The sequence below is a fragment of the Stegostoma tigrinum genome, chromosome 39, assembly GCF_030684315.1.
Source record: "Stegostoma tigrinum isolate sSteTig4 chromosome 39, sSteTig4.hap1, whole genome shotgun sequence".
In the NCBI taxonomy this organism is placed as follows: Eukaryota; Metazoa; Chordata; class Chondrichthyes; order Orectolobiformes; family Stegostomatidae; genus Stegostoma; species Stegostoma tigrinum.
Genome location: NC_081392.1, coordinates 11,180,516 through 11,193,714, shown reverse-complemented (window position 1 = coordinate 11,193,714; position 13,199 = coordinate 11,180,516). Strand labels below are relative to the sequence as shown.

At 42.3% G+C, this 13,199-nt stretch overlaps 1 protein-coding gene across 7 annotated transcripts in view; it reads left to right on the top strand.

The window, feature by feature from the left end:
* npas1 (neuronal PAS domain protein 1) overlaps positions 1-13,199 on the top strand; it is a 392,502-nt gene that overhangs the window by 344,649 nt on the left and 34,654 nt on the right. For all 7 annotated transcript variants that reach the window (XM_048522247.2, XM_048522249.2, XM_048522251.2 and 4 more), the window contains one exon: positions 9,660-9,775. In XM_048522247.2, coding sequence (XP_048378204.1) covers positions 9,660-9,775 — 116 coding nt within the window. The remainder of the gene's footprint in view (positions 1-9,659; positions 9,776-13,199) is intronic.

Sequence of the window (13,199 nt, the reverse complement as noted above, 5' to 3'; positions counted from 1 at the left end):
CTAGGGACTTATCAATGTTTATGTGTTTTGAGAAGTCCTGTCCTGTAATGTGGACTCTTTTTAAGATATCACAATTTATTTCTCCAAGTTCTGTAGTTTCCATGTCGTTCTCCATAGTAATTACTGATGCAAAATATTCATTTAATATCTCAACCACCCCCTGTGGTTCCACACCTCTTTGATCTTTAAGGAGCCTTCTTCTCTCCCTAGTTACTCAACGCCATTCTCTTGCTTTCTTCCTATAACGCTTGATCTCCTTGCCACACTCAAATACACTCAATGACTTGACCTTCACAGCCCTCTGCAGTAGTGAGAAATTCTTCCTCATCTGGATTCCAAAGGATCGTCCCTTCACTCTGAGGCTGTGTCCTCTGGTCCTAGTCTCTCCTACTTTTGGAAACATCATTTCCACATTCACTCTATCCAGGCCTATCAGTATTCTGTAAGTTTCAGTCAGATCTCCCATCATCCTTCGAAACTTCATCAAGTACAGACTCAGAGTCCTCAACCCTCCTCATATGATAAACTCTTCATCCTCAGGATCATTCTTGTAAACCTCTTCTGGACCTCCTCCCATACCAGCACAACCTTCCTTCAATACAGAGTCCAAAACTGCACACAATATTCCAAATGCAGTTTGATCAGAGCTTAATACAGTCTCAGCAGTTTTTCTCCGCCCTTGTATTATAGCTGTCTTGAAATGAATGCTAACATTGCATTTGCCTTCCTAATCATCATCTGAACCTGCATATTAACTTTAAGAGAATCCTGAACTAGGACTCCTAAGTACCCTTGTGTTTCAGATTTCTGAAGCCTTTCCCCATTTAGAAAATAGTCAACACCACTATTCTAACTACCAAAATACAACCTCACACATTCCCACGTTACATTCCATCTGCCACTTCTCTGCCCACTTGCCTGGTCCTTTTGCAGCTTTCCTGCTTTCTCCACACTAACTGTCCCTCCTCTTACCTTTGTGTCATCTACAAAGTTAGCAACAATGCCTTCAGTTCCTTCGTTCAGATCAATAATATATAACATATATAGTTATGGTCTCAATACTGACCTCTGCGGAACTCCACTAGTTGAAAGAGACTTCTAGATTTCCACAGTTTTTTTAAAGAAGAGTTTCCTGACATCATTCCTGAACTAAATTGACTCTAATTTCAAAGTTATGCTTCTTACAGCCAAAGAGTTATGCAGTACAGATTAGATTCCCTACAGTGTGGAAACAGGCCCTTCAGCCCAACAAATCCACACCGCCCCTTGAAGCATCCCACCCAGACCCATCCCGCTGTAACCCACACACTCCTGAACACTATGGGCAATTTAGCCTGGCCGATTCACCTAGCCTGCACGTCTTTGGACTGTCGGAGAAAACCGGAGCACCCGGAGGAAACCCACACAGACACGGGGAGAATGTGCAAACTCCACACAGGCAGTCATCCGAGGGTGGAATTGAACCCGGGTCCCTGGCACTGTGAGGCTGCAGTGCTAACCTAAGCCACCGTGCCGCTCAAGATGAACCCTTTGGCACTCAGAGTCTTTGCTGATCAATCTGAAATCTCATTTTCCTGCATTAGGGCCATAGCCTTCAACGTTACGACAGTTTGAGTGTTCATTTGGGTATGTTGTAAAGGTTGTGAGGTTTCCCACCTCAAGGACGTCAAGTTTCCCATCTTCCCTGCTGTGGAATTCCCCAAGCAGAAGAAATGTTTTGTTTTGCTATTCCATCAAATCCTTTTCTCATAAATTCGGTCAAGGCTTAGGAACATAGGAGCAGGGGTTAGCCATTCAGCCTGTTGAGCCTGTATCGCCATTTATTATGATCTTGGCTGTTTAAATATTTCAGTGCCTTTTATCCAAACTATCCCCATAACCCTTTACACATTGATAATTAAAAATCCAACAATCTACTAAAAAATAACAATCTAAATCTACTTTAAACATACTCAAACCCTGAGCTTCCACAATCCTCTGGAGTAGAGAATTCAAAATATTAGCCACCCTCTGAGTAAGATTTCCTAACCAGGGAAAGCAAAGCTTCTATTCAAAAGACAATACAAGCTAAGTCTATGAAAGATCTAAATACAAATACAAATTGAAATGCACCCTGTCAGATTCCTTCAGATCTGATGTTCAGAACAGCAACTATGCAGATATCTGGTGATGCCAAGGCAGCTATATAAATTGAAATGTTATATTTCTTCCCTCCCACTTTGTTGGAAAAAAACTATTCATAATTGTGATTGTGTAAGGGTGTGACACCCTTGGAAAGACTTACAAACTTTGTTCGGGCATTGCATTGTTCAAGATTCTCTTGTGACTCTGCCCTTGGAAGTAAGCTCTTAGCTTTTGGTTTTAATTAGTGGAAATGCATCATCATGCTTTAAAATTCTAGGGCTGTTCGGTTTTTAGGGTCCAACCTCCCAAACAGCACAGTAAAATTTAATGTTGATAGACACAGAGGCAGCCTTTCTATGGAGTGTTGTGTTAGGATCAGACTCCCTGTGATTCCAGGTAAAAAAGTTCCCCATTTGAAAGATTCTGTCCTGCAGCCCATTTCATCTGCCTGTCAAGTGACCTGCCACATGCAGAAGAAATGCCGAACAAATAAAGACTGGATTATTAAATTGCTGTTGTTTAGAAGGACCTTTGACTGTTGTGTAGCATTTAAAGCATGATGGATCACACACAGCAACATCGTTAAATCAAGAATTGGAAGTAATCCGAGTAAACCCATTAAAGGAGTTAATCAATTTAGATTGCCTACAATGGGAATGACTGGAAACTGGTTTGGTCCATTGCAGCCATTTATAAAGAGAATGACTGGGCTGAGATTGGTCCCTTGAGATTGTGTACAATGGGAATGAAAGGGAGTGGTTGGGTCCTTTGAGACTGTGTACAATAGGATTGAATAGAAAGGTGTTTGGGTCCATGAAGATTGTGTCTACAGTGGGAATAAATGGGAAGAGATTTGAATCCATGGCAATTGTGTATAACAAGAGTGAATTGGAAGGCATTTGTTTCGGCTGGGATTGTGTATAATGTGAGCAAATGGGAGGGGTTTGGCCCTTTGTGATTGTATATGATGGATGTGAATGGGAAGTAGTTTTGTTCATTGGGATTGTTTATAGCGGGAGAAAAATGGGAAAGGGTTAGGTCCATTGGGGTTGAGTAAGTGGGACTAAATGGGAAGGAGTTTGGATCCATTGGGTTGTGTACAATAGGAGAGAATGAGCTTGGATCATCAATGTCTTTTATGTTGCATCCCCCAGTATTTCTGCCATTTCTTCCCTGAAGAGGCTAAATCTGTGGCTACTGTTTCTGAAATACCTATCGCAGACAATCTAGAACTTGTGCTCTGCAAATAATCCACACATCAATCAGGAAGAAGAGCACTGGCTCCCTCCCTCCCCTGGGCATCTAAGGTCATATTGTAACAGCTTGGCTGAGATTAATTCTCAACACAGCTAAGAGAGGGGAATCGTTGGGGAGGCAGTAGCCTACTGGTATTATCGCTGGACTTCAGAGACCCAGACAATATTCTGGAGAGTTGGGTTCGTATCCTGCCTTGGCGGATGGTGGAATTTGAATTCAATAAATACCTGGAAGTAAGAGTCTAATGATGACCATGAATCCAATGTCGATTGTTGGGAAAAACCCATCTGGTTCACTAATGTCCTTTAGGGAAGGAAACTGCCATCCTTACCTGGTCTGACCTGCATGTGACTCCAGGCCAACAGCAATGTGGTTGACTCGTAACTGCCCTCTGGGCATTTAGGTTTGGGCAATAAATGCTGATCCAGTGAATGAATGACAAAAAAATTTAGGGATCCGCCCTTGGCAAGTATGCCACGTGGAGCAGTTTGAAAAACTTGTGTCTTCATATCACCCTTTACAAAATTGGGCAGAAAAGCCTAAGGGGGTGAGCTGCACTGTCAAAGGTACATCTTTTCAGGTGAGACCCTAAATGCTATTAGGTGCATGTAAAAGATCCCATGAGCCTATTTTGAGGAAGAGCGGTGGACTTATCATGGTCAGTATTTATCCCTCAATCAACATCACAACTGCAGTCGTTATTACATTGCTGTTTTTGGAAGCTTTCTGTGTGCCAATTGTCTGCTGCATTTCCAAGTTTCAATGACCATACTTAAAAAACAGAGCTTTTTGGGATGTCCTCAGGTTGTGAGAGGTGCTTTATTAAATGTAAGTTGTCTTCTAATTCCATTTCTGCCCAGTGTTTGAAATCTTACAGGAAAGAACTTAATGAAAACTTACTCTAAACTTTCTTAGAGGCAGAAAAGATCCACAAGAATGGTTTCAGGGATTCAAAAGCTCCCTTCCAAAGACTGGATGAACTGGTATTGTTTTCCTAATAGAAGAGAAGGTCGAGGGAAGATTTGATTGAGATGTTCAAAATCGTAAGGGGTCTGGACAGAATAAATAGGGAGAAGCTTTTCCTATTTGTGAAAGGATTAAGAATAAGAGGACACAAATTTAAAAGAAGCAAATGGTGAAAGGCGTACCAACAACATGAGAAAAACATGTTATCACTTAGACAGGTTAGGTTCTGGAATGAGCTGCCTGAGAGTCTGGAGAAGGCAGAATCAATTAAGTTTTTCAAAAGGGAATTAAAATGTCATCTGAAAAGGAAGAGTGTGCAGGCCTCTGTGGAGAATAGAACTGATTGCACTGGCTTTCTTAGAAAGCAGTCAGACACTATGGGCTGAATGGGCTTCTCATACACTGCGGCATGAGATCTGTACCATTCCTGTCTGTCCACAGTTTGCGAGGTGAACAGAAACTATCCAGAAAGAACATTGTTTGAAGTGAACAAGGGTTGGAAGATCTATGCCACCCTAATTATGTGCCATCCTTCAATAAGTACAACTGCCCAAGGTGTTGGGTGAACAGCCCCCCTCATACAATTTTTCGAATAACATGGTTGATTTTATTATCTGCACGTAGGTACAAGGAATGAATAAGAAGCAAGTGCACGACCATCTAATCTTTTATTATTCTTTTTATTTTAATTTCAAGAATTAATGAAAGATTTATAAGAATTATGAGAGAAAGTATGAACTACAAAGCCATAGCCTCCAGCAGTCCGAATTCTGCAGTACAGCTGCAGGCTCTTAAAATGGAATTCACCCCGTTTGTTTTCTAGACAGTCACGATGGTGCTAACTCAGAAGGACTGAGGTAGACTTAATTCCAGCAAGATAATCCAGTCTTTTTCCCTTTATCCCAGAGAATGCTGGCCCATTACTCTCCCTTCCCCATTTCATCGCCATCCCTGTCCAAAAAAAACTGATTGATTGATTGTCACATGTACCGAAATACAGTGAAAAGCTTCTACAAGCAGTACAGGCAGATCACAGTAAGCAAAGGAAGTACAGATCTTCAGTATCCTCCTTCATCTTCAAATTCACAGAATCTTGCAACATAAGGCCATTCAGCGCATTGTGCCTATGCTGTCTGTCTGAAGCAGTTACATACTTGGTCCCACTGCACCTACTGAGCATTGAAAATTTATCCTTTTCAATGTTGTAATGGAAAAAAAAGGCTTGTATTTATAAAGTGCTTTTTACAAACCCAGAATGCTCCAAAGTGCTTTCCAGTTAATGAATATAATGAATAAGAACATAAGATAAAGGCCATTCAGCCCCTTGAGCCTTGCAGTGCTGCTGATTAGAATCATGGTTGATCTGACATTATTTATGCCCACTTTCCTGCCCTTTCCCTGTAACCCATGATTGCCTGAACGATCAAGACCCTATCCATCTCATTGGAGCCACTGTTGTACTGTGGGAAATACAGCAGCCAATTTGGACTTAGCAACTCCCACAAATAACAGTCTGAACATGACCACATAATCTGCTGTTTTAGTGATGTTGATTGAGGGATATATTTACAGGCCAAGACAGTGGGGAGACCTTTCGCTGCATATCATCGAAATAGCGCAATGAATTTTTTTAAGCTGTCTCATCTGAAAGATAGCACCTTTGACATGCAGCACACCCTCAGAACTGCTGTGTAAAGTCAATCTTGATATGTGTGCTCCAGCCCCGGAACTCAGATCCTTATGACCTTTTTTAATTTGTTCTTGGAATGTGGGCATTGCTGGCTAAGCCAGTGTTTATTGCCCATCCCTGATTACTGAGAGGGCAGATAAGAGTCAACCATATTGTTGTAGGCCTGGTGTCACATGTAGGTAGACAAAATAAGGATGGCAGTAATTCAGAAGGGTTTTTCTGACAATTGGCAGTGGATTCATAGTCAACAGGAGATCCCTAAGTCCAGATTTTTTTTTATGAATTCAAATTCCACTATCTGATGTAGTGGGATTTGAAGTTGGGTCCTAGAACACTATCCGGGTCTCTGGATTAACAGTCTAGCAAGAACATTACCAAGCCAGTGCCTCCCCTGGTGTGACTACTGGGCCATGATTAATTCTAAGACATCTTGAGACCAGATGTAGGAATAACAGTCGATCATTTGGCCCCTCAAGCCTGCTTCTGTATTCAGTACAGTGAAGGAAGAATCCAAACATTCTTCTGTCTCTGACATGAATACGCTCAAAGACTGTGCATTCATTGTGGGGAGAATAGCACTGATTCTTTTTCCAGTTACAACTTAAGGCAGTCTGTACCAGTTTCTAATAGCCACCCACCATTTGTTGGGCCTGGAACTATGGAGCACTACTTTGAATTTAGGGAGCACCCTTTCAGGACAGTGATGAGGAGAAATCTTTTCTCTGAGAGGACTGTGTGACTTTGGAACTCATGTTTTAATCATGATTATGTATATGTATTTGGAGTTTTTGAAGGGATATATAGATTACAGATCTTTTCTTTGCTCTGCTTTTTTGTTAAATGGATTATAATAAGTTGAATTACTTCTCTGCTACTGACAAAACCTGGTGTGAATTGTTTTTGACCTGCAAGGCAGCCCAGCAAACTGGTCATATTGGTGCTCGTTGGGATTTTGCACATTTTGGGATGAGTCATGAAATAGTTTTAGTCACTGCACTGTGCTGAATTTTTTAAAATCTCAGTCAGAGTGTCATTTGTAGGAGTAGCTCCATTGTCCAACATGGGGGCACAAATCCATCCCAAACATTATTTGGACAGTCTTCCATCTCCTCGCTGGAAGGTGTACGGAGATTGGATGTCTGTTGAGAGGTTATCATCTAGATTAGCAAATGCAACTCCCAGTGGTGAACCATTTCAACTCCCCCTCCCACTCCTTAGATGACATGTCCATCCTGGGCCTCTTGCAGTGCCACAATGATGCCACCTGAAGGTTGCAGGAACAGCAACCCATATTCCGCTTGGGAACCCTGCAGCCCAATGGTATCAATGTGGATTTCACCAGCTTCAAAATCTCCCCCGCTCCATCTCAAAACCAGCCCAGCTCGTCCTCGCCTCGCTAAACTGTCTTCCTCTCACCTATCCCCTCCTCCCACCTCAAGCTGCACCCCCATTTCCTACCTACTAACCTCATCCCGCCCCCTTGACCTGTCCGTCCTCCCCGGACTGACCTATCCCCTCCCTACCTCCCCACCTACATTCACCTTTACTGGCTCCATCCCTGCCTCTTTAACTTGTCTGTCTCCTCTCCACCTAGCTTCTCCTCTATCCATCTTCGATCCACCTCTCCCTCTCTCCCTATTTATTTCAGAACCCTCTCCCCATCCCCCTTTTCTGATGAAGAATCTAGGCCCGAAATGTCAGCTTTTCTGCTCCTAAGATACTGCTTGGCTTGCTGTGTTCATCCAGCTCTACAATTTGTTATCTTAGATTAGCCGTTGTGCTCCCAGAGTTGAACAGTCTCTAGCACCACTCACTGCCTGGGCTCAGACATGGGATGAACCAGTTAGCTGCAGTGAAGATGATGGGGGTAAGTATACGAACATTGAAAGTAGGAGCAGAAGTAGACCATTCAACCCCTCAAGTCTGCTCTACTATTCAATAGCCTATTTCAAATTCCACATTTCTATCTACCGCTATGTTAACATTGGATTCCCTAACTAACAAGAAACAATCCACTTTGATTTTTAAAATATACGATGTATCCCATCTCCACTGCGTCGTTGTGGCAGTGCAAGAGGCCCAGGATGGACATGTTGTCTCAGGAGTGGGAGGGGGAGTTGAAATGGTTCACCACTGGGAGTTGCATTTGCTAATCTAGATGATAACCTCTCAACAGACATCCAATCTCCGTAAACCTTCCAGCGAGGAGACGGAAGAATGTCCAAATAATGTTTGGGATGGATTTGTCCCCCCATGTTGGACAATGGAGCTACTCCTACAAATGACACTCTGACTGAGATTTTAAAAAATTTAGCACAGTGCAGTGACTAAGACTGTTTCATGACTCATCCCAAAATGTGCAAAATCCCAACGGGCACCAATATGACCAGTTTGCTGGGCTGCCTTTCGGGTCAAAAGCAATTCACACCAGGTTTTATAAGTAGCAGAGAAGTAATTCAATTTATTATAATCCATTTAGCAAAAAAGCAAAGAAAAGATCTATAATCTATATATCCCTTCAAAAACTCCAAGTACATACACACAATCATGATTAAAACAAAGAAAAGACTGATAGTTTAACAAAGTTACTACAAGTGGAAAAAGAATATTGACAGGGTAAAAACAATTCTGACGATCACATCTCCAAATTTCAAACATGAGTTTTGACTTTTTGCATCAAGACACTTTTTTTGTGGGGTCATGGTCATTCTTCAGTTTAATGTATGATCAGATGGACCTCAGTCTTTTCCTGTTAGAATTCTTTCTTTTAAGATTTCCATTTTTTAAAAAATCTTTTTCCCACATGGAGAGAGAAAGAGAATGTTTTCTGTTTACAGGCTCTGGATGTTTCTCTTTCTACTGCCCTGGTACTTAGAGCTTCTAACACTGTGCGGATCAACCAATCAAAGGACTATTGTCAGGCAGGATTTCCTTGACTCGTGGTGCAGTTCAGCCTGGAATTCTGCCCCCACTTCCCCCACCACACCAGTGCTTCAAATAGCACTATCATATTGCACAGCTTCAAAATATGCAGCACTTCAATTTCAAGTTACAAAACTGTCCTGATATTTCACTTGTATAGCAGCCTTGGTGATTTACTGCAATAAAATTTGGTCACTGGCGAGTACTATTAGATAAATAAAATCACCTGCGATAGATAGCAAGTGGAGAAGACATAGCGATGGCAAACAGCTGAATGGATAGAATGTAGTTTTGAACAGGTAATGGATATGGTAAGTTATATTAAATTCATGTTGAACAAGGGGCTTCAACAGTGGGTAAATCAAATGATATTAAAGAGACGTCAGTGGAGTCTATTATGTTGGATGGACATTGGCTGGTTAGTGATTGTTATTAGACATGAATGTTACAGTAAAAAATAACAAATGATTGCGCACGAATATCTAGAGACAGTTCGCTCTTAGACAGTGCTGTTGAACTTTTTGTAAGCCTTTACATTTATTACTGTGAAATGTTTAAATGAGTAGACTACATTAGTCATGTGTTGCTAATTTGCACATTGTTGGCTTTGAGTCTGTAATTAGTGTGGGTGGAGTGGGAATCACTTATTGGGGTCATTACTAGGTCACCCACTATCGCAGTCTCTTTGTGATTTTCACAGACTCTGGGAGCCCCAGTCTCCTGGGCGATGATAATGTGTTGGAGCGCACGTTCTTCATTCGCATGAAGTCAACGCTGACCAAGCGAGGGGTTCATGTCAAATCTTCAGGATATAAGGTGAGTGGGGGTTAGAAACTCTTCCCCCTGGATTGCTACTCTGGCCAAGACTACATTAACTGTAGCATTCACACCCAAGAGCATCCAGTCACGAGCACAGAAATGTTAGCCATTGCAGTGTTAGTAAGACATGCTCACATATTCAGTGTTGTAGACAGTAATACTGAGTTTGTATCATTGATCTAACAGTGATGCTGCAAGAGGAATTCCCTTCTTAAACATATTGTCCAATGGGTTGCACTCATTCCTGAAGATTAGTCATGTGTAAAACCATGAACAGTGTTTCCTTGTTAAACCTTGTGCTTTCTCCCTTCCAACCACATTGTGTTAATCTTGCTCACAAATCATAACTTGCTCCCATTCTCTTCCTTGCCCCAGCCCATCACACCATAAAATGTAAGAACTGAAGTAGACCATTACTAAAAACCAATTATGGGCAATTTCAATGCACTGCTGCTGGTGGGATCTTACAGAGCACAAAATAGCCATTTGCTAACATATTTTAAGACCAAAGACAAAGGAGCAGAAGTAGGCTATTTAGCTGCCCCACTATTCAATGAAGTGGTGGCTGATCTGATAATCCACAACTCCACTCCACTGCCTTTTCCCCATAAACTTTGAATCACTTACTGATTAAAAATCTGTCTATCTCAGCCTTGAATATACTTAATGACCCAGTTGGACAGCGCTGTACAGTAAAGAATTCCACAGATTTGCTAACCTCTGAGAGAAGAAATTCATCCTCATCTCCGTCTTAAATTTGTGATTCCTTATGCTGCGATATGTCCCATTTCCCCTCACCTCTTCTCTTGTCCCTTCCTCCAACTCCCTATCTCCCCAAACCTCTTTACTCCCCAACTACTTCTTAACCCATTCAACCTCTTCGCTATCGCCTTCAATCCTTCTCACCATCACTGTCTCTACCCTTGTCCCCTTCCCTTTCCCTCGCCATCTCCATCCCTGCTCCCTGTCTCTCCTCACTGTCTCTAACCCCTCCCACCTCACCTTCAACCCTACTCACCGTCCCCCTCTCGCTGCTCTGTCTCCACCTCATTTACCACATACCCTCAGCACTCACCATTTACACCCTCTCTCCGTTACACCCCAGGCTTAGTTTCTGCTGGACAAAGGGAGATTGACCGAAATCAATGTTGAGAATGCTGAAAGGTTAATACATTATGAAGATAGACACGTTTTATTAAATATGAGTCATGAATAAGTGCTTAAGTTTTCCTCCCATGTCTGCAAATGTCTAACTATGGAACAGCCTTGAGTGTGCAACTGCAGAGGGAGCCAGGGAATGTTGAATGTTGTCCTGATTGTACAGTAATAAAATGTTTTGTCTCCAGCCCTCTCATCTCTCACCTTGATAAGAACACAGCCAGATAGCACAGCAGCTTCTGCATTACAACACAGCCAGACTGTGCTTTACATAGAAAGGCTGTTTATATCTCAGCTCTTTACTCACTGGAGTATTACCACTACAGTAGAAACCTATTCATGTGCACAGGGGCATCTGCACCGTGGCACAGTGTTTTAGTGATTCCAATAGATCTCTGTCTCCTTTACTGTTTCTCACCCAATGATCTGTTTCCTGCCTCTCTCTTCCAAACTTCCTCAAAACTTTGTCACAGGTACAGAAAGAGTCCATTTGGCCAAACCAGTCCATGCTGATGTTTATTCTCCCACCTTTCCTCATTTAAACCTACTATCCTAATCCTGATAGACTGATTAGCCTTCCCTCAGCGTGTCTGTGCTATTTGTGTCGACCTCCCCCTGTGAGAGTGAGTTCCCAAGGCTGACATTTCGGGCCTAGACCCTTCTTCAGAAAAGAAAGGTCTAGGCCTGAGACGACAGCCTTCCTGCTCCTCTGATGCTGCTTGGCCTGCTGTATTCATTTAGTTCTATACCTTGTACTCTCAGGATAAAGACAGTTCTCCTGTGTAGGACTTAGTTTGTGGCTGTTTTCAACTGATGGGTCCACTAATTCTGGTTTCTGTAGAATATGGAAGATCCTCTCCAAGTTGTATGCCTACCCTGTCAAATCCCTTCATGATTTTAAAACAAAAGAAAGATGTGTTTTTGTATAGTGCCTTTGAAGTCATGTAGGTGTAGCAAACTCCCAAAAGCAGTGACATGATCAAATTTTCATGATGTGGATTATGGGATAAACATTGGACCAGCACACAGGGGAAAACTCTTCTTCCAAATAGTGTGATGGTATTTTTTAACATATGGCTGTGCGGACAGATACATTAAATATCTCGATCTCGATCTCGATCTCAAAGCACTCCCACTGGGTGAATTTCTGTTGTGTTTTTTGCGCTCAAGCTGTGGAGTGGGACTTGATCCTCGCATCTTGTGAGCTCCTGTTAGCTGTAGTCTCTGCTCGAGTGAAAAGCCCCAATCTGTTCAGCCTTTCCTCATGACGCAGCCTCACCTCCTTTCTGATGTAGATTTGTGGGTGAGTAGGTCAATCAAGAAACATAGAGTCATAGAGTTCTACAGTACCTTTGGTCATACTCGTCCATACTGATCAGATTTTCTAAATTAATCTAGTCCTATTGGCCAGCATTTGGCTCATATTCGTCTAAATCCTTCCTATTCATGTACCCATCCAGATACCTTTTAAATGTTGTAATTGTACCAGCGTTAACCACTTCTGGCAGCTCGTTCCATACATGCACCACTATCTGCATGAAACATGTACCCCTTAGGTCCCTTTCAAATCTTTCCCCTCTCACTTTAAACCTATGCCCCTCTAGTTTTGGTCTCCCTGACGCTGGAGAAACACATGGGTAGGCTGAATAACCAGAGCCCCCCATGATTCAGGATGAATACAGGGCACCCTTAATTCAGTCGCTTGTCCATGGTCACTTTCTCATTTCTTCAGCCTGTCAGGAGGCTTCATGAAATCTATGGGAGGCCATTCAGTCCCTTTGAGCTAGTTTTGCTGCCCTTCAGTGGGACGCACTCTATCCTTCTTTTGTCCTCCTTGGCTCTGTGTCCCTTGGCTTGCAGAAAAATTTTTTTGTTTTGGTTTTGCAATGAATCCTTGAGATTGTGGTGACCACTGTTTTTCTTTTTGCAGGAGAGTTCCGCATCATTATCACACTTCATATCTTCCCTGAATGGCCGTGCTTTGATATCCCCTTACCCGAGGTTCTCCCCCTTCTCCTACAACCACTGGCAAGAAACATTTCTCTTATCTACGCTATCAATTCCTTCCACAATCTGAAACACGTGAATTTAATTGTTCTTTTAAACCTTTTATATTCTGGGGAATTCAAGTCCATTTCATTTAATCTCATAATCTCGCTTTTGGAGTCCTGGTACCATTCTCATTTCACCTTGACAATCAACAATATGTGATGTTGAAGAATTCTTAATATTAAGGGGGGGGGGGATCCTGGCCTGCTTTGGA